The sequence below is a fragment of the Diadema antillarum genome, unplaced genomic scaffold, assembly GCF_040938485.1.
Source record: "Diadema antillarum isolate AM-2024a unplaced genomic scaffold, OU_Dant_1.0 seq00000501_RagTag, whole genome shotgun sequence".
Taxonomy (NCBI): Eukaryota; Metazoa; Echinodermata; class Echinoidea; order Diadematoida; family Diadematidae; genus Diadema; species Diadema antillarum.
Genome location: NW_027271458.1, coordinates 591877 through 614703, shown reverse-complemented (window position 1 = coordinate 614703; position 22827 = coordinate 591877). Strand labels below are relative to the sequence as shown.

General features: G+C 37.5%; 1 protein-coding gene across 3 annotated transcripts in view; it reads left to right on the top strand.

Moving 5' to 3' along the window:
* The first annotated feature begins 5649 nt into the window (after positions 1-5649).
* LOC139733885 (uncharacterized) overlaps positions 5650-22827 on the top strand; it is a 105964-nt gene continuing 88786 nt past the window's right edge. For 2 of the 3 annotated variants that reach the window (XM_071644688.1, XM_071644686.1), the window contains exons 1-5: positions 5650-5819; positions 10498-10621; positions 11118-11339; positions 17117-17185; positions 19079-19147. In XM_071644688.1, the coding sequence (XP_071500789.1) occupies positions 10525-10621; positions 11118-11339; positions 17117-17185; positions 19079-19147 (457 nt within the window). In that variant the 5' untranslated portion in view covers positions 5650-5819; positions 10498-10524. Of the gene's footprint in view, positions 5820-10456; positions 10622-11117; positions 11340-17116; positions 17186-19078; positions 19148-22827 lie in introns of all 3 variants that reach the window. The other variant, XM_071644687.1, reaches the window with a different exon arrangement.

Sequence of the window (22827 nt, the reverse complement as noted above, 5' to 3'; positions counted from 1 at the left end):
CAGGGGGACCCAAACCCCCAAAATGAAGGAATCTTTAAAAATCTTCTCTAGAATCAGAAGTTATAGAGCTAAGATAATACTATGAGTGAGTACATTAATTACTGTAGTTTCGAGTTTGTTCACAGGAGATCCAGGGGTGCCCCTCTTGGGGGCAGGGGGGGGGGGTTGGTTGGGAAGGTCCAAATGGGGGCCTGAATTGTACATTTTCATCTTCTTCCTGAAAACCTCTTGATGTATTTTCGTCAAACTTGGCAGGTAGCATCCCTAGGGGGTCAGGATCTCAATTCATAAAAATGGGCACCACGCCCCACCCAGAGGGCCCCAGGGGGCCCCAATCCCCCCAAATTAAGGAATCTTAAAAAAATTAGGCCCTTATTGTACATTTTCATCTACTTGAGAATGCCTGGTCAAATTTTGGTAGAGCTGTGAATAATTTAGATAAGTGACTGCGTGAAAGGTGAACTTGCGATACTCAGGTGAGCGCTAGACCCGCGGGTCTCTTGTTTTCAATAAGCATACCGGTACTTCATATTATGTACATGTACGTACAGTTTTGAATTGTTGATGCAGCTGCCAGTTTATGAGTTTGAAACATTGGCAGTGTGACCAATAGATACTTGCCTTCAAAGTACATATATAATTAAGGGCATATGATGTACATCTACACCTTCAAAACATTCTCTGCTATTTGGTCTGTTGATCAAGTTTATATTTTTATGCCTCCGCCATGAAGTGTCGTCGGAGGCATTATGTTTTCGGGTTGTCCGTCTGTCCGTCCTTCCGTCCGTCCATCCTTCCGTCTGTAATCAATTTTGTGGACATTGTATCTAAAAAACCGTTAGAGGTATCAAATGAAACTTTGCATGTATATGATTGTATGAGTGGGTGGAGTTGTGCCTGTCAACTTTTGGGTGCATATACCCAAGGTCAAAGGTCAAAAGGTCAAGGTCAAATGTTGAACATTTCACTATTTCCCCTATATCTCCGCAATGCCTGGAGGTATTTTCTTGAAACTTGGTGTATACATAACTACCAAATGAAGATTCCTACTAGGGAGAGTTTTGAGTCATGAGGTCAAAGGTCAAGGGTCAAGTGAAAATGTCACTTAATTCTCCATATCGAACAAATATTTCAAGGTATCTTCATGGAACTTCTGTAATGACTGACAGCGATCATGTAGGGAATTAAGGGGTCATGGGTCAAAGGTCAAGGTCAACTCCAGAGACTCCAACCCCAAGCACCTTCTGACCTGGAGATTCTCCCGCCCGAAACCCCTAGCAAACGGGAGACTCCAAGTTCATCAGTGTTCACTGTACATCACAGTCAAGACAGACTGTTCCTACTCATGTTCCTACTCACAAGACTGCTGACAGTTGTACCTTTCATAGGTCTCTTACATGTGACTTGGCCTGAGACTGATACCAAGACCACCACCAATATATATATATATATATATATATATATATATATATACAGGTTGTATATAAATAAATAAATAAATGGATGAATAAATAAATAAAATAATCTAAACCGCACTTGACTATAATGCTAAAAAATAGATAAAACTGTAGAATGCTTAATAAGCAGCTCTTGTTTTTGGTAACATACATATTTTTGTCTTGTGTGTGATACATTGCCATGAAGAGTGATGGATACCTTGAAACTTAATTACAATGTAGTTGTTTCAACACCTACATGTAATAAATATGTGGAGATGTATATCAAGGAAAAATAACTTGTCGATTGTGCTCCTTTCTCTGTTGTTATTAATGAATAAAGAAGGTATTTTACTAATTGATGAAAATGACATGTGCAATAATGTATCAAAAGTTCTTTGCCTAGTTAGGTAGGCCTCCTAAAGTAATAGAGAGAATAGGCACAATGGCCTCCCATTGTAGCGAAGTCCTTTAGGATCAGCAGTTTTCTTTTGTTATATCAAAATGTTGTTAGGTAACAGCTCGTTATTCCGAAGGTTCGTTATTCCGCAGGCTCTTTATTCCTAAGATTCGTTATTCCGAAGCTTCATTGTTTCGAATTTCATTTTCGGATTGACCAATCTTCGGAATAACGCTACAAATTTTCGGATTAACGAACCTCTAGGTACTGTATAGGGAATTTGCGTGTTTCGGATGAACAACCCTTCGGAATAACGAACCTTCTGAACAGTGACCTTCGGAATAATGAACAGCACCCGTTGTTATAACTGAGCAAATTTAAAAAAAAAGAGTGGATAATGTTGTAAGCGGAATTTTATTATAATGTAACTGTGTGTTCACTTTGACGGGAGTAAAGGGTATAACTAGTGGTTATACAAGTTTGTAGCATATTTGAGTGAATGCTTAGGATGCTTTGAGTTGAGAGAGAGAGTGATCTGAATGATTGATGGCAGAATGAAACTGAGAATCAGACAGCACTTCCTGTTTACAAAATCAGAAGGGTGGACAAAAGCAAACCAAATAAACATACATGTACTTGTACATTTTGTATTATGATTTACAAGAACAAGGAAGGCATGCAATCGGAGAGAGTTCCTTATGTCCCCCCCCCCACCAATTTAAACAAAATAAACAAACCACCATTCCCCCCCCCCCACTAATAATAAACTAAATAAAGGTTATGGGAAGTCTTTCCATAAATAGCATAACCTTTGTTTAGTCCATTATTAGTAAAAAAAAAAATAGCAATCTATCCATTTTGCGCAAACTACGAGTAGTGGGGGGGGGGGACATAAGGAACTCTTTCCATGTAATCGAAGAAAGAGAGGGAGAGGGAGTGGGAGAGAGGCCATGCAAGAGGCAGTAGACTATTAGTACCTAATGTCTAATGACAGACACAAGTACAGTATACATATCACAGCTAGACGCTCATAACTGACCATGTCCAGTACATGTAGTACATTGCCTGCATGGGGTCGCTCGTAACACACGAACAAAGGCATCGAGGACACACGTCAATTTCTATATGTGGGACATTACTGTATTTTCACGATTTCGTGCCGAGAAAAAAAAGGAATGACATCCCCATGATTTCGGCTGGCTGCTGACCCATCCACAAATCATCACATTACACTCTAGGTATCATCTTAAAGCTGAATAATTATTCTTTTACATGGTATAACTTTCGTTGGTGCCATACGATGAAAAAGAAGACTTTTAGGAGAATTTTAGAAGAATATCTGTATCCATTATTTCCGGAACATCGGCAATTAATTAGCCACGAAGTTGATAATCTTTCATGTCGTTCTTGGAAAAATGAACAAAATGACATCGAAGTTTTAACCTTTACCTATCAAATAAAAGAAAAATCATGTGAAAATGTAATTCAGTGACCGAGATATGAGCATTTCAAAACGACTCTGCAATCGCGCTCTCCCATACCATGACCTGCGGGGTCAACTCGAGGTCACGCGTGCGAGGACTTTGATATTCTCATTGGACTGACTGATCCCACCGATGAACGTGTACGTGTCACAAACTGCACATTGTGGAGGTGTAGCCCACGGCGGTGTGCCACAGTGTATGAGATACCTCCTTGGCTGTACATACACAGCCCAGTCGCTGTACGTGTATTCAAACAGCGTAGTACAGTAGCACTAGTAACAGCGTCTGGTCGGCCAGAGGCAGTTGAGTGCGCAGCGCGACTTCGCACGGTCACACAACAGACAGCGATTGCTTTGTTACTGTAGCTATGCGTACAGTTGTAGCACCGTCGTGTCTCACTCGCTCTCGATCGGGCGGAAAATCGGGAGGAAAGTTTGTGGATGGCACAAACACACCGCATGGTGGTGCTGTTGAAGTAACGGCCGATCGTACTTATTCGAAAGAAAAAACTGACCGCGAAACTGGCGAAGCTAGATTTTGAAGCACTTCGGTGATCAGGTAATTTCAGTAATTTCAACCCTCAAAATCCATGTTGATCAATGTCAGGATGCTATATAATACTCTATAATGTCTCGTTGAGAAAATCAATCGCTTTCGTGACTTTTGGCGACAATTCAGGTGTCTAATCGACTACTGTACACGGGCTTTAATACATGATTATAATTCAATACAAAATTATATATTGCCACAAAATGCACACAGAGCGAGTTGCAATTTGAACACTGATATTTAATTCCACTACAAGTTCGTACAAGAAAAAAAAGCCAACAAATCAAGCACTTCCTTTTCTTTGGAATCGGATATGATATTTGAATATAATATCTATTTCATCCAAATAATTTGATTGGCACGTAAACAAGAAAACTTGAAGATTCTTTTTTATTTGATTTTATTAATTATCCGTATAACATCACTTGCTTTACAATTACATTATAGAGAGGTGACAGATACCCCATCTTTATCCGCTATGCCCTTGAATGTGAACATTTTAGATATTCGTATCATTTTAAGTATTCGTATATAATATATAATTATTTTATAGCCTTCTCATGCGGAAGGGGCTACACCCTCCCATTTGTTCCATTTCAGTGAAGTGAAGGCGCATACCCGGAAAAAGTAGCCACATATGCCATCTGCCACATTTAGACCTTCGCAATAGCGTCATTACATCAACCGTGCATCACAAAACCGACCAAAAGTCGCACCCTTGATTTTACGTGAGGAGTCAGAAAAGGCGAAATGGGTCAACGGAGTCAATCTTGTTGTTTTTATATTTTCTGAAAGAGCTTTCATTTTCCTTCTTCTACATTAATCTTTAGTTTGGGATCAACATGAAGGGGAAGTGTGTTTTCAGCAGTTTTTCTACAACCCATTTTTTTTTTATTTTTTTTTTAGGGGGGGGGAGAATAGAATGATCAGGTATGTCTGAGAGGCCCTTTTCATTTCGTGAAATCCTTTGCACACTCTTCACTTTAAAGTCTAATAACTTTTGAAAGGATACCTCCACTGCTTTGAAAGTTAATATCAATCATGGACAGAATGTGTTAATAGAAAGTCTTCAATTGCAGCTTAATTCCCTCATTGTTGTTGCTCCAATGGTTAACATCCTGTGTTTTCTCCCTTTCACTGCACAGCTAGCACTATTTAAAAGATTAAGTGCTTGAATAGACCCTGTACTTCAGAGCCGATCTTTTCTCAATCTCAGTTCACACTTTTCCAGAGTCTTTCAAGTACAATGTGTATTTAGATCAGGGGAGTCCATTTGAGCTACATCATTCTGAAGCTTAGAGTCTGCTCTGTAAGTATCTGCCCATAACTAGAAATCCATGTCTGGCACTTTTTTTGTGTTGCTTTTGTGCTGCAGGGTCACATGTACATTTTCTCATATCCTGGCTTACATACTATTCATCATTTTTGTGGTTATGCGGTGTTTTATTTCCGCCTCTTTCTCTCTCACATTCTCGCTCCTTCCCTCAGCTCTCTCTCTCTCTCTCTCTCTCTCTCTCTCTCTCCCTGTAACCTCCGATTGTTCTCAACTTGATCTTTTGATCTTTTCCAGGAGCACTGACGTCATAAATGTTATGATGAGGAAACATCAAGTGCTTTTTAAGTCTGGCGGTGTAGCCACAACGATAAGTTTTCTCCGAACATGAAATAAAAGACCTGAGAATAAAATGAAAGATGTAATCGGATAAAACTCTGTCTTTTCGTCGACCCGGACCTGTAAGTGGTATAATACCTGCTACCGTCCAAAGCACAAGTTGTAGTTTTTGCAGCGGCCAGCAGCGGGTAGCCTGGAATCATCAGAAGCAGAGGAGTCGACAACTACTCGTCTGTCTGAACATTCCACAAAATCTATCTTGCGGTACTGATGTAATTCTACTGCTCAGAGCTGCCGGTGGTGCTGCGATTCCCCTGAAGGACTTTCAGAAGTTATCTGTGAGTACACGTTGTTAATTTGGGTATGTGATATTATATTCCTCCGTCAATTGCTTCCGTCTTATATTCTCCCAGGAATTGCCTTATGGTTAGGGTTCTGATAGGGTTTTAGGCTCAGTTTGATGTGAGGATTATCAGGGTCAGGATTATAATTGCGGTAGAGTTCATGTGTGGGTTATAATATGTGACCTTGCATCACAAAACCAACAAAAGTCGCCAAATATGGATTTTCAGCTAAGAACAATTTCTGAACGAGCAGACTTTAAGCTTTAAAATGATGTATAACTCAATTCAAATGGACTCTCCTTACCTATTCTATCATTGGGAAGAAAGCATACCCTCCGGAAAGCATGAACTGAGAAAAGAAGCTCTGATGCACATGAGTCTATGCAAGCGCAATTTAGCCGTGCTAGCTGTGCTATGAACGGAAAAAAACCAAAACAAAACAAAAACAGGATGTTAATTTCCTGGGCAACAATATTGTAGGGGTTATCAAATTACTTAGTAAGCTGAAATGAAGCATGCTTCAATGACACATTATGTGGATGATTAATGCCGACGTTCAAACCAGTATCATGATCCTTTCTAAAGCTATTGGAATTGAAAGTGAAGAGTACGGACAGGGTTTTTACGAAATGAAAAGAGGACCTTTAATATGAGAAACACCTCACCACACTATTCTGCCAAAAGGTGTTTGAGAAAAATTGGTAAAAACGCAATGCCCTCTTCATTTTATCATCTAAAATTTCAATATAATGTAGAAAAAGAGTTGCTCTTTTAGGAAGTATGAAAACTCAAGAGCGGTTGGGCTGACCCATTTCACCTATGTATTTTCAGTCCTAACACGAAATCAGTGCGTGCGACTTTTTGTTGGTTTTGTGATGCACGGTCACATGATAGGTAAGTACATAATTTCATTGGAACAGAATATATATAAGTTCAAAGAGTGCGGAATTATAAGAGGTCGATGTCAATACGAGCACCCTTGACCAGTAGAAGGGTAGACAAGTCGATCTCTCTGCGAAATAGCATAAAAGGGAAATATCACTTATATTAGTCTGAAGACAAAAGACAATTTTATCAAAACAACGATAAAAGTGATAAAAATCTGGTGAGAGTTAGGGAAGACGTTTAAGAAATTTTGAAGTGCCCTATTTTTTCTAACAAAACGATGTTCTTCAACAGATGACAGAACACACAAATGAGTGACCTGATGATATAATTACCTCATTTGTATTTATTTATTGATTGTGTATAAATATCGATTTTAGCTTTCGAGTGGCAATTAAGTGTCGGCTTTATCAAGAGACTAATATGTTTAAATTATTTCAAGTCTCTTAGTAAGAGTTATGGCATTATAATAGATGTTAGATACCTTTACAAAGAGTAATCAATCAATTTCATAACGTGCGCGAATATTTTAGGATTAACATGTCTTAATCGCTTCATAATTTATCTAGATAAACTAACTAATTCCGTTCATAGAATGCGCACAGTTAAACCTACCCCGGTTCGGTGTAAAAATGGCAGAGGTAAAAATGGCAGGGGTAAAAATGGCAGAGGTAAAAATGGCAGAGGTAAAAATGGCAGGATAAAAAATGGCAGGGGTAAAAATGGCAGGGGTAAAAATGGCAGAGGTAAAAATGGCAGAGGTAAAAATGGCAGAGGTAAAAATGGCAGGGGTACAAATGGCAGAGGTAGAAATGGCAGAGGAAAAATGGCAGAGGTAAAAATGGCAGAGGAAAAAATGGCAGTGGTAAAAATGGCAGAGGTAGAAATGGCAGAGATAAAAATGGCAGAGGTAAAAATGGCAGAGGTAAAAATGGCAGGGGTAAAAATGGCAGAGGTAAAAATAGCAGAGGTAAAAATGACAGAGGTAAAAATGGCAGGGGTACAAATGGCAGAGGTAAAAATGGCAGGGGTAAAAATGGCAGAGGTAGAAACGGAAGAGGTAAAAATGGCAGAGGTAAAAACGGCAGAGGTAATAATGGCAGAGGTAAAAATGGCAGAAGTACAATGTCAGAAGTATAATGAGAGCGATTTCATGAGATATAAACGTATGAAGAGGTTTTGAATGATAACCTAGCCAGAGCAAACTGTATCTATCGAATTTTCAAATCCAAATTGCAGGTTTGAAGAATATTGAATGAATTATGTTTTAAAGAGATTAGAGCACTCTCAGCATTCTGGGTTTGATTCAAGTGCAGTGGCGCAATCTGTCTGTGTGCAGAGAAATAATAAAACCTCTAAGAGCCTAGTAGTCCTATGGGAAATTATGTTATTATTCAGTATTGTTATTATTATCATTATTATCATTACTATCATTATTATTATTATTATTATTACTACTACTATCATTATTACCTATCATTATAAGGGGGTTCCAACAATGCTGCAAAGCCCTTAAACAGTTAATCCTACGTTGTTTCGCCCAATGAAGTTATCACACACACACACACACACACACACACACGAACCCATTTTTGGTATAGACATATACGTAGATATACATACGCTTACATACACACTCTTACACAAACGAATTCCGCTCGTGTCCAGGCTAGTATATTGTCATTATTTTTCATTTCTTGAACTGTTTAGTGTAAAGAAGTGAAGGAGACATAGTCGAAGCAAACCGCTAATATTTCACCTGTTCAATATTATTTTCTCACATTTAGGTTTCGTAGGAGTCTATTTATCTCACAAGGCCTGATCACGGCATAATGTAGAAGTAAAAATACAAAACGCAAAAAACAAACTACAGCACTCATTACATTGTTCAAGTATTATACGGCGCAAAAACAAATAAGCTTTTGCAAAATATTTTATTACAATGTTCAAGTATCACATGGCGCAAAAACAAAAATCTCGAAATTTCTCCCAGTGGTAACGGAAACCAAATGGAAACAGTAAAAGATCCGTGCCAATAATATCATTTTTCATACCTGCATGTCTGTTATCAAGCAATTTTATTTTCAGTAGTTTGCACGCTTTTAAAAATACTTATTAAGATAGTATAGGACCTACCAGATCTAAAGTGAGTTTGATATTTTACTGACAAGATACCTGTAGAGCTGTATAGTGGTTGATATGTCCATTTTCAGGTGTACCGAGGCTCATCTTTTTACTGATATAATTGGATTGTTGACTGGTCGAGCGTTTTTCAAGTTACATGAGTGTCCCATATTTCTCCCCGTGTCCCATTTCTCCCCGGTCTCCCCCGTGCTTTATTCAGGAGAAGAAGGCACGAAAAGCGCGTATTGCGAGAAAGGTGTCAGAAACATGAAGGAAACAAAATCTCTGTCACTTTTACCTCGTCCTCTCACATTTCAACGACTAAATTTTTATCAGTGGCATTTTTACCTCTAGCATTTTGACCACTGACATTTCGACCACTGACAACTTTACCTCTGACATTTTTACCACATCATTATTTACCTCTGCCATTTTTACCGCTGCCATTTTTACCTCTGCCGTTTTTACCTCTGCCATTTTTACCCCTGCCATTTTTACCTCTGCCATTTTTACCTCTGCCATATTTACCCCTGCCATTTTTACCTCTGCCATATTTACCTCTCCCATTTTTACCTGTACCATTTTTACCTCTTCCATTTTTACCCCTGCCATTTTTACCTCTGCCATTTTTATCTCTCCCATTTTTACCTCTGCCATTTTTACCTCTGCCATTTTTACCCCTGCCAATTTTACCACTGCCATTTTTACCTCTGCCATTTTTATCTCTGCCATTTTTACCTCTGCAATTTTTACCTCTGCCATTTTTACCCCTGCCATTTTTACCCCTGCCATTTTTACCTCTGCCATTTTTACCTCTGCCATTTTTACCCCTGCCATTTTTACCACTGCCATTTTCACCTCTGCCATTTTTACCTCTGCCATTTTTACCCCTGCCATTTTTACCTCTGCCATTTTTACCCCTGCCATTTTTACCTCTCCCATTTTTACCACTGCCATTTTTTCCTCTGCCATTTTTACCTCTGCCATTTTAACCTCTGCCATTTTTACCCCTGCCATTTTTACCTCTGCCATTTTTACCCGTGCCATTTTTACCTCTGCCACTTTTACCCCTGCCATTTTTACCTCTGCCATTTTTACCTCTGCCATTTCTACCTCTGCCATTTTTACCTCTGCCATTTTTACCTGGCACCTTTACCCCTGATATTCTAATTTTAGATGGTAGACTCGTCCTTGAAGAAAGATTGTTGAGCTTTACCATTCAAAAAAAAGAAGTGCATGCTATTTCTATGTCAGCCAAAATAAACAATGATAGGGAATAATTATGCAGTTCACCTAAATTTACAAGAAAGCCCATGCAGCCTCAAAATGACAAGCGTTTTATGAAAGACGTCATCGGTTCAAATAACGAATAACAGGCAATGTTACGATGTACTTCTCTTCAATTTATTTGATTATCTTTGGAACAACATAATGATTGAGATGACAGTGGCGGATCTAGAGGTGGGCGCACAGGGCGCGTGAACCCTCTTTGGTTTTGTTACAACGAAAGAAATAAAAAAGAAATGCCCCCCCATAATTTTGTGAAGGCTCCTTCCTTTCACGGAATACAGTGTACTTGGATCCGCCCCTGATCTCGTGTAACTTGTCCATTTCATTTGCAGGAGTGGGACATACAGTTCCGTAGTCTTTCTCTAATCCCTAGGTCATTCGACAAAGAGGAGAAAGCGCCATGGATGGCTTGGTAGTCAAGTTTTGTCAGGACAGGCAGACGTTGTTTTTCACCATCGTCACCTTGGCAACTCTGGTGGCAGTCTGTCAAGCACAGGGTGAGAATATTTCCATATTCAAAAGGAAGTCTTTTCCCCCTTAAGCGGACCGTTTGTGATATTAACAATATGCAGTTTTACTTCAACAACATTGGCAACAGTCTGCCTAGAGCAGACTAAGAATACCGTGTGCTTTCATAGTAACGGGCGAAAAAAGGTCACAAAAGCATCCGCACACAATAAAAACACGCATAAAAAGTGAATGCGAGATTGACGTTCGAAAATGTCTTGAATGTGGCCAGTATGAATAGGCATACATCATTTTAAAGGTAAAGGAGAGGTGAATAACCCCGTGTCTCTCAAAAGGAAACAGCAATCATGCAGTACGTAGGCATCCCCATTGCTCTGGCCAGTCTGATTTCAAATACGGTCTTAAGGGTTCAAGCGATGAGCAAACAAGAGGTCGGCTATGTTCTGGCTATTATAGGAAAAGACAATTATATTTTCGTCTAACCTTTTGAATTAAATGTTACTTTCTACAATCTTTCTTGGACAGGCTCCTCCTCAAACAGTATTTTTTATGGTAGTAGCGGCAGTGATGCCCTCACGTGCATTCATCGGGGAATTCAACACTTCCATGGGGAGACCTGGAAGGTAAACAACTGTAGAACGTGTAGCTGCTTCAATGCCATAACAAAGTGTGTCAAAGAGACTTGTCGGCCTGTCTTCTGCCCAGAGCCCATTCTACTCGAGTTCGAGTGTTGTTTGATGTGTCCAGGTGAGTTCTGATCAAATGCCTATACAGTGCGTATCAAAAAAGGTAATCCAACTTTGGAGGGCTACTATTTCATAATTGTCCGCTCCGGAGAGTGCAATGTTAGTTGTGAGGAAAGAGAAACTCTTCCTCTTTCCATTGATACCTACTTATGTTGACAAATATCATGCATGACTGAGCACATGAACTCTAAAGACAACAATGGCAATTTACACTTTTTCCAAGTTTGAATGTTGTAATTAAAGAAACAACGCATGTCTCACTGAATGGATTGGATCTCTCAATAAAAGAGGTAACACGAACAGGGCAGCCCGCATGACTGCAGGTTAATTTAGGGCTTCTTGTAACCTTTTATGGTCCGCAATCTTCAATATGGCCACCGTTGTTGAAAACTTTGTCACTTCCACAAAGGCTGAACCATTATCCATTTTCTCTCTTGACATTCAAGACTTGGTTTGGCACTGTGAGCTATGTGTTGAATATGGACAGGGAAAAATTTAGTGTGTGGCCTTTGCCTTAGTACGAGTGACCACGTTATCGGACAGGTGTCCTTGTTAAAAGGTCATGAACCATGACATGTTAGAGGAAACCCTACACACTAAACCTTAACACATACCTGCAGTCATGCAGGCTGGCCTGTTAATGTTACCACTTTCATTGAGAGATCCCATCCATTCAGTGAGACATGCATTATTCCACCACGATAACACTCAAACTTGGAAAAAGTGTAATTTGACATTATGGTGTCTTTAAAGTTTATTTGCTCAGTCATGCATGACATTTTTTTAGCATAATTAGGTATCAATAAAAAGCGGAAGAGTTCCTCTTTCCTCACAACTAACATTGCACTCTCCATTGCTGACAATTATGAAATGGTGGCCCTCCAAATTTGGATAAACCTTTTTTGTTGATACGCTCTGTATAATGCTGTAACAATCAGCATCAATTGGCTCGACTATACCTAGATAAACGAAACGTGAATAAGCATGATAAGTGTCGGTCTTCATGACGGGACCAACTTACGGGACCGGTGAGAAACACACAGACCAGGCGCTCTATTCAACGAGGCGAAGCAGAGTTGAATAATGCGCCTCATCTTTCACCGAGTGCGACATCCTGTTCCATTTCCCGAGCAAAGACCGTACACTATTTCTTTTAATACAACACCTCGAACGTCAACAGATTCGGTCCACACAGATTCTTGAATTTAGCACAGAGATGGCAACGATTTCCCGATTTTTACTTCTGACGTTTTTACCCATGACATTTTTACCTCTGACATTTTTACCTCTGACATTATTACACCGAACCATTCGAGAGGCGTTTAGGAGCGATCCTTTCTCTTCGAGCGTCAGCATGCAAGTCCTCTTCACTTCATGTTTTAATTCTCTTTATACATTCAATCATACACATTGGTTACATGGTTGTAACATACTAGGAATGGGCGAATGGGGGTGGAGTCGTCATGTTAAGGAGAGGCTTTAATTGGGCAAAACTTTGGTTGTTATAGAAACAAGAGTGGGACTAGCTTTATTAAGGAGGTAGTATTCTCGGTTTTGGATTCAACAACAATTAAGTAATCAATGGGGAAAGGGTAAGATGTTTGGGTGTGACTTATCCTGGTCGTAAATTAGATGGGCTAGAAGTACGATGTATACTTAAGGGATGATGGAGGTCGATGACTCACTGGATGAGTTGCAGAGTATTGGTGGGGGTCATTGACTGGCGGAGGTGAACTGGTATATTCAGCCATCATTGTGAAATGGGAGGGGGTAGTGATAACTTTGTGTATCATTCCACAACATGCCTTTTGTTTGGAAATTAAGGCTCCTCTCATTTTTTTAGGGAATTGGTTTACACACAATAATTCAGTATATACTAGGTGATAGAATTAAAGGCGATTGACCATGTATAAATTTCCTTGTGAAACCGTTTGTCATTGTTCCAGACTCTCTCATATACTCTCTGTCTTGCTCAAATCCGTACAATAGTGGTTTACAGTTAAATTAATTAGACGAATTACCATGAATGAAATACACAATGAAGACATTTACCTTCTGTTTAGATGACTTAATCATACCTGGGGTGTATGATACATATCTGAACTTATTTCACCACAGAACTTTCTTTGACTTGTATGTATTGTGGGAACTATTCAAGATACTAAGTCAAAGTATATACTTTATATTCAACAATGCCTTTACCCTTTCTAACATATAGAGTAAAAGAAAAAAAAAATTGCAGACTAAAATGCACTGTAATAATATATATAGGGCTACTTGCACAATATGTACTTTAAACAAAGCATCAATGTGATCTCGCCTATCAAATAGATCATCATCTACAGCTCAGCTCAAACTTGGATCTTGCACGCACAACCGTTATGGTGACCACGCTTTCTCCGTTTGTGCCCCCCCCCCCCCCCCTTGGAACACCCTCCCTACTCATAAGATGATATCAGTCCTCCACCTCCATTGACATCTTCAAAAAGCAACTTACAACCCATTTATTTCTAGAACAGAACAGATGATTATGTAGGCCTACGCATTTGTAGTAGATTATTTGTATTCTAAGCTGATTTATATATTTGTTTGTTTGTTTGTCTGTTTGTTTTGATGATTGTAAGCGCTTCGAAACATCTTGTATTAAGCGCGAAATGAATATGTATCATTATTATTATTATCATTATTATTATTATCATTATTATTATTATTATCATTATTATTATTACATTGTATTAGATAACGACAATTCATGTAACACAAAGCAAAAGTAAAAACACTTCGCTGGTCATTATGCTGTGCTGATAGATAAACCATGCGTTCTAAATAACAATCTTAAATACTTGTATCTAATGCACTTTCCACGCATATGACTTCATGATAAAATCATTGGGAAAATAGGAATGCTCAAGGAGTGAAAGTCAAATCTATGAGCCAGGCAAAATGTCATTCAATTTTGAAGGACTATCATAGAATATCATAGCTTACAAACCTTTCATATTAAAGAGTTCAGGCAAATTTCCCAATTAAGAAAATTGACGTATGAAATGAACGAGGGAATAAGCACTTTAAAGCTTGCCTTCCAATTCTAACAATTATAATCTCAACTTGCTGATGAATGTATATTCACGTAATGAAACAATGATCGTTCATGACAAATACTTTCAAACTTGTATTCATGTCACATGTATATTTGTAGAGACAATCAAAGTGAGTCAACGGGCAGGTTGTAGTCTGTGATGATTTTACGTTTGATCAAGTAAGTACATATTTTGTCTACTTCTGCCTGCTTGGGGATGTGCCCAGCTACAACGTTATTCACTTTATTGATCAGTGGCTTCGTCGGGGTGTAGAGGTCAGGCGTACAGTACTTCTTGGTATTGGTCGTTAGGGTTGCGCCAGTGTAAGTTGGTATTGGTGGTCGTTATGTCCGTCAACTAGTCTTGGTTCGTGAAGTTGAGGAGTAACAGATGTATGCCGAGAAGGAAGTCGCGGGAAGGAGCATATGATTGTCATGGGAACGTGTGTGGGAATGTGTAGTGACTGAAATTGGAACTGGGGGTGTGTCACGTTTTGGTTCTTGTCTCTGGTTGGTTGGTTTTACATGTGTGTCATAAATCTTGCCCGAGTCATTTTTAGGGGGTGGACGTGGGGGTGGAGTAGTCACTAATCTAAAGGAGAGGTTTTAATTGGGCAAAGCTTTGGTTGTTACAGAAACAAAGGCAGTACTAGTTTTATCAAGGACTTAGTATTCTTGGTTTTGGATTTAACAACAATTCTAAGTAATCAATGGGGTAAGGGCAGGATGTTTCGGTTTGATTTATCCTGGTCGTAAATTAGATGGGGCTAGAAGTACAATGTATACTCAAAGGATGATGCAGGTCGATGACTCACTGGATGAGGTGGAGAGAATTAGTAAGGGTCAATTAGTTGAGTTCACATCTAGATCCCTTTACCTTAAGGTTTTCAAAACTTGAAGTTTTGTAAACTACGATAGTCCCCTAGGGAACTAAACTTCAAGTTAGTGTAGATGTAGACGCACGTAGTTTTGAAAACTATGACAAAACCTTAAGGCGAAGACATCACGAGAATACCATAAGATTTCTTAGGGTTTTGTCGTAGTTTCGTCGTGGTTGTGGGAATGCCCCCCACAGAGCGCTAAAACTACGACAAATGTGAACGGAGTTTTGTTAACCACGACGCTCTTGTAGTTTTGAGTGACCTTTCTATCGTAGTTAGTATGAACGTGTGAACGGCATCGAAGTTTTGTCGTGGTTAAGGGAGGGGATTTTTACGACGTAGTTGGTATAACTTGAAGTTTTGGGATAGGTGTAGACATGGCTATTTGACTGGCAGAGGTGAACTGGCATATCCAGCCATCATTGTGGAATAGGAAGGGGTAGTAATAACTTTGTGTATCATCACACAACAATAATCGTAAATTCCAACGACTATACCCTTTTATTTTGTGTCATTTTCACAAAAACTTTACATGTAAAAGCATTTGTTTGTCCTAGTATTTATCAATCTGCAAACTCAAAATTCCAATATTATGAAAATATGAAATGCGATACCAATAAACATGGGTATGTATCTATCCCAGGCAATACGTATATAATAGGTCTCATATACAGTCTATTTCTTTATGCTGTATTGAATGGCGCCCTATGTGTTAACCTTGGAAAATCTTAACCATAATCATAGTAAAGGTTGACTAGCTTTTCCTTTGTGGCAAATATGAAAATGTTTGATGTGAAATAAAAACAAATATACTGGGAATAAATGAATATAAAGAAGGAACATGATTTTACTGTATTTCTTCATATTTTGGCAATTTGCATCCTCATTGGGTGACTTTGTGAATGTCAAATGTTGGGTGAGTATGAGTGACTCTATCCATGTGCCACATATAACATTGATACATCAAATAATAAAGAACTTATGTGGGGACACAATCACTTGGACTCTACAGGGATAATGTCCCACCAGCTGGCTTATCTATTGTTGAAGTAATTTTGAAAGGAATAACACTTTGTTCTGCACTTTTGTTGTAGAAGAACTAATTTTTTTTTGGGGGTCAGCGCTTGAATACTATCAATGGACACCATCAAAAACTTTTGAAAAACACAATTGCATGTTCTATTAAGTGTGTTTCAAACGAATCGGTAAATTGCCGCCATGTAGCAAAGCTTTACTTTTGAAATGCATTATTTTTTTTTTTAATAGAGGTAATAATGAATGAAGATAATGTGTGTGTGTGTGAGAGAGAGAAGGAGAGACAGAGAGAGAGAGAGAGAGAGAGAGAGAGAGAGAGTAAATGTGTGTGTGTTTGTTTCTGAAGAAAACCTATGCGTGTTTTTTGCTTTGTTAAATTGTCCCGTTTTTTTTTTTTGGGGGGGGGGGGGTGGTCTTGATGTTTGATATCAAAAATACAATTGTTTCATTGCTGTGAACTGGCTTTAATAGTTGAGTCTTATGGAGGCTACCAAGTATACAGCAGCTAGGTGACAGGGGTTGACATCCCGGGCGAGTTTTTTTTTTTTTTCAGGTGACGTTCGTAATAATAAATATCGAACATAAGGTTTTATTCAAGGTGATTTACAGCAACAACAAAAGGTAAAATTTTTTTGTGAATAATGTATTGTTGGAAATTCGTTGTGAAGTCAAAACCATTTCATTAATCAACTTTATAATTTATGTACTTAGTAAACCTGTGCATTACAATCAGTCAGAAGTAATTCGCATTATTGATTTCGTGTATTCTTCCTACGTCAACAGAGCCTACCGAAGAATGGAAAACACCCCAAAACTTAGATGTTGGATCCGGGGAAGGCGACAATACTGACGGTGAGAGGAATATAAAATATCTCACATACGAATCGACAGAACAGAACAAAAGGTTCAGAGAAATGTCTGCAAAGAGCGATGGAGTCAATTTTACAAGCACAACAAAAAAATCTTATCAAAGTTTGATCAAAGCTAACTAAACGAAGAAGTTGTGAAGTTTTGCGAACAATGCAGTTCTTGAACAGTCAGTATGAGTATCGAAACTCTCAACAGTCAGGATGAATATCGATACTGATGACTTGATGACTCCCCACTTGCCATTATAGCTCTAAAAGCAACACATCATGAAATTCCCTGGCAAACTAATTCTCTGGTTGTGTGTGTGTGTGTGTGTGTGTGTGTGTGCGTGTGCGTGTAGGTGTATGTGTATATACGTATTCAAACGCAATTATCCCCTACCTTCTGACCGTTCTATTTTTTCCAGTTAGGAACAACATTATGTGCTATACTTTCACTGCATAAGAATTGACTTTTCGTCAGTAGTTGAACACATTCAAAGAAAATTAGTAAAAACGTCGCAATCGCGTGTTCTTAAAGGTGGATATTCAGACGAATCGGTTTTACTGACGTCACGTGCCAAAGCGTCACTATATAGACTGGCATTTTTGAAAAGAGAGGATAGTGTATTAATTGGAGAATCATGTGTGTTTGTGTGTGTATGTGTGAGTGTGTGTGTGTGCGTGGTTACAGTTTGTGTGTGACAATTGTTGTATAACTGTACAGAAACATAAAGAATTGCATTGGGTTATCTCACAGTGTTTTGTTTTGTTCTTATAAAGAAGTACAATTTTGACAACTCGGCTTTGTCCTTATCATGTTTCTTGTTTCCCGCCAAGATATACAGAAACATTCAAAATTGTATTGTTAAAGAGTACATGAAAAAAGACACCCTGTATCACAAAACCAACATAAGTCGCCAGACGTGAATTTTCAGGTAAGGACACATTCTAAAACAACATACTTTAAAGGGTGTGTACAGTTCTGGTCGAGGTGAGGATTTAGCTTTTACAATTTTGCAAGATATTCAGAAACCACTCTGTGAGGTGTCTGAGAGCATGCAATTCTAAGGGGTATCAAAAGTTTATTTGATGAAAATGGGTTTCGAAGTGGCCGAGATGTCCAAAAACAACGTGAAACAAAGAGATCTTAATAAAGTTGTGACCAATAGTCTTTTATCATTATCACTTTTTTGGATATCTCAGCCATTTGAAAACCAATTTTCATCAAATAAACGTTGAATCCTTCTTAGAATTACATGCTCTTTCATATTTCATAAGATGTTTACCCTATGTTCCCGATGTTCTTCTACCCTATCTAAATATTGGAACGAAATGCAAAAACTCTGGAAAAGTGAGAACTGAGAAAAGAGGTTCCGAAGTATAGGGTCTATTCAAGCTTTACCAAGCTTTACCTAAGGGCCGCTGCTAAGAACGCAGTAGCTATAATCAGGTGAAAGGGATTCAAATTCCATTCAGGCTAGTTATTATTATTTTTTTTTTACGTGAAGTTCGTGACAATAAATATCAAACATAAGGTTTTATTCAAGGACAATTACAGCAAATTTAGAAAAGGTGACTAATTTTTAATGATAATGAATAACATTTATATAGCGCTTAATACTGATGTTTCTAAGCGCATTGATCCAGAAAAAAGAAGAAGTATGACATTAAAATGAAATACAAAATTATGTAAATATACGTATTATGATATAACATGCAGCAGCAAAACAACATAATTAAAGTTGAGTAAACAGATAAGTTTACTTTTTTTGTAAAAACTCGTTGCAAAGTCTTGATTGATCAAAATGTTCATGTACACAGTAATTCTGTTTATTACAATCAGTCAATGCTATTTCAAATTTTTAATTTCGTGTATTCTTCCTACATTCACCAGAGCATACCGAAGAGAGTCAAACACCTCGAAACGTAGATGTTGAATCCAGGGAAGACGACAATACCGAAGGTGAGAAGAAAGTTGAATGTTTCGCAAAGAAATCAAAATAAACATTTTCTTGATGATAGTCAGTAGGTTCAGAGAACTGCATGCAAATGGCAACGATGTCAATTTAAAAGCACAGAAAATTTTATCAAAGTTGGATCAAAGCTTAGGAAATGATGAAGTTGTGAAATTTGCGAATGTATTAAGAATGAAGGAACTATATGTGTTTATGCATGTGTGTATGCGTGCTACAGTTTGTATGTGATTTTTACATTATAAATACACAAACACAGAGAATTTCATTAAAATTATGACACGGTGTTGTTTACAAAAAAGTATAATTCTAAGAACTCAGGTTCAACGAAAACGATTCATGTTATTTTTTTCACCAAATTGTACAGACATATTCAAACTCATTTTGTAGTGCTAAAGAATTAATAGATATTTAGATGAATATATTCCCAGATTAAAAGAAAAGTCAGTTATTTACAATACTTACCATGGATTACAAAATCTCTTCTTCGTTCAATAAATAGGAAAAATAGGTTATATTATAAATTCAAAATGAAAAAACAAAACAAAACTAAGAAGTCAAACAATTAATACACTTCGTATAAAAATATTTCAGCGAAGATTACACGGTTGGAAAAGAAAAAATATTATATGATTCAATTAGAAAAATATAAACATGATATAAAAGAAAATACATGGAAGGTATTGAAGCAGGCTATGAATATATCGAAAAAGAAATCAGAAATTATAAAAATAAGACATGATAATAAAGTTTTTGAAGATCCCAATGATATAGTCAATATTTCTAACTCTTATTTTTCAATGATTAGAGAGAATTTGGCAGAACAAATACCGCAGTCAAATATTTTTTTTCTAAATTCTTAGGTCATCCAATTCCAGTCCTATTTTTTTTTTTGTTCTAACAACAAAATATGAAATAATAGATATTGTTACGGCAATGAATAAGAAGCGAAGTGCCGTTTATGACGATATCAGTAATTTTATTTTAAAGGGAATTATATCTTCAATTGCTGACCCACTTTCAATAATCTTCAATAAATCCTTATCAAGTGTTGTTTTTCCTGATTTTATGAAAATAGCTACGGTTTTCCCTTTATTCAAAAAAGGAGATGATTCTAATATAATATATTATGTAATTATAAACCTATTTCTCTGCTTTCATCTTCATCTAAAATAGTGGAAAAATTGATATTAACAAGAACAATTAATTTTCTGAATTTGCATAATGTTTTTACAAATTCTCAATTTGGTTTTCGTCAGAAACATAGCACCATTCATGCTCTTTGCAAGTTTATTGACCACGCTGCGCACACTATTGATAATCATTCTCATCTTATTAGTATCTTCCTGGACTTCTTCAAGGCCTTCGATACAATTTATCATGAAATATAACTTTATAAACTGTGTCATTATGGAATACGCGGGAAGGCCTTGGAGTGGTTCAGGAGTTACCTTCAAAACCGAAAACAATATGTATCTCTGAACGAGTACAGCTCGAGTTTAGAATTCATTAAATGTGGCGTCCCACAGGGTACTCTATTAGGACCTTTAATTTTTATCATTTATATTAATGACTTTTGCAGATCATCTGACATACTCTCATTTATACTTTTTGCTGACGATTCATATATTTTCTTTTCTCACCAAAATCCAGATACTCTTGTACGCATCGTTAATTCCGAATTGAAAAAAGTAACTCAGTGGTTAAGAGCTAATAAATTATCTCTTAATCTTCAGAAAACTAAGTATATACTTTTTAGTAATTCTTTAGAAGATTTAGGCACAGGTATTGCTTTTGATGACCCTTTGTTAGAACAAGTTTCTCATGTAAAATTCCTTTGGTATCACAGTGGACGATAAACTTTCGGGGAGGCCGCATATTTCATGTTTTTTCAATTTCAATGAGCTGAATTAGCGTAATTGTTCAATAAATACTGTCTTAATTTGCATTTGAAGGATGAGAGTGATAAACAACCTTTGAGTTCAGGGGGGAAATTGTTCCAGTATTTCGGTCCCGCATACATAATTGTTTTCATCGCGAAAATTGTGCGAGTACGTGGAAGGTGATAAGCGTCCCGTTGGCGGGTGGGATAATTGTGAACTGAGTAGTTTCATTTGAACATATGAAGAAAAACATCAGGAAGATCATTCGTGGAGTATCTATACATGAAAATACCTATGTTGTAATCAAACAAATCAATCAATTTCAAAATTTTATTCTTGTGAAAAAATCATTTATATGAGATAAATATCCGGCGTTATTGATAATTCTGATGGCGCGTTTTTGAAGAAGGAAAAGCGAATAAAGCGAAAATCTGGACGAATTACCCCATGCTAGAATTCCATAGTTGAGGTAAGGGGGAAATTATTGTTGAATATATAATTTGTAATATGTGTATGGGGAAATTATATTTCAGCTCGTTTAAAATGCCAATGTTTCCGGACAAAATTTTACTTAAATCGTTAATATGGGTTTTCCAGGATAGATCATTATCAATGTAAAGTCCTAGAAACTTGATACTATCTACCTGGTTTAAATTGATACCATCGATCTTAACATAATCAGAAACAGAGTTCAGAGAAATGCTGAACAGCATATAATGCGTCTTATCAATATTTAGTGACAACTTATTTGCGTGGATCCAGGACTGAACAAGTTTCAGTTCATTGTTTAACATAATATGTATAAGCGTGTTTGAGTTACGATGTGAAAGAAATAAATTTGTGTCATCAGCAAAGCATATGAAAGAAAGAATCTGGAACGAATTTTGGAGGTCGTTTATGTACAAGATAAATAATAACGGGCCAAGTAGGGAACCCTGAGGGACACCACAAGAAGTTGTTTTCAAGAGAGACTCATATCCATTTAAATAAACATATTGCTTTCTATTAGTAAGGTAGTCCTTAAGCCAATCTAGAGCTGTCCCACGAATGCCGTAATGGCTTAACTTATAAAGCAAAATATCATGGTCTATCGTATCAAACGCTTTCGAGAAGTCGAGAAAGACACCTATAATATAGGAAGCGTCGTATAAAGCATGTGCTACTTTATCAATGAAAGCTAACAAAGCGTGGGTTGTACTATGCTGTTTTCTAAAACCAAACTGAAAATTCGAAAGAACATTGCAGTTGATAAGGAATCTAAGAGTTCGTTTGTGAACAAGCTTTTCTAAAATTTTTGAAATTGAAGTTAAAAGAGATATTGGATGATAATTCCTAACCGACTCTTCAGCACCCTTTTTGAATATGGGAACGACTTTAGCAATTTTCATCTTTTCAGGGACTTTTCCAGTCGACAAAGAGTGATTGAAAATATAAGTAAGGGGAGAAATTATTTCAGTTATTATGTTTTTTTAAAAGAAAAACTGAAATTCCGTCATCACCTGTACTTTTCTTGTTATTTAGTTTGCGAACAATTTCTTTAATTTCTTCCTCGACAATGGGAACAAAAAACAAAGTGTGTGCATTCCTATCCCTTAGAAACCAATGAAAAGGTGTCCCGGAGCGAGGTATTTTCTTGGCAAGGTCTGGTCCAAGGTTAACAAAGAAGTCATTGAATGCATCTGCCATCTCCTCTGGATTGTCTATCAGGCGACCCTCTTTCAGAATACGATTTGGGGAATTCGCCTTAGTGCTGGATTTTAAAGCTGTGTTGATCACCTTCCACGTAC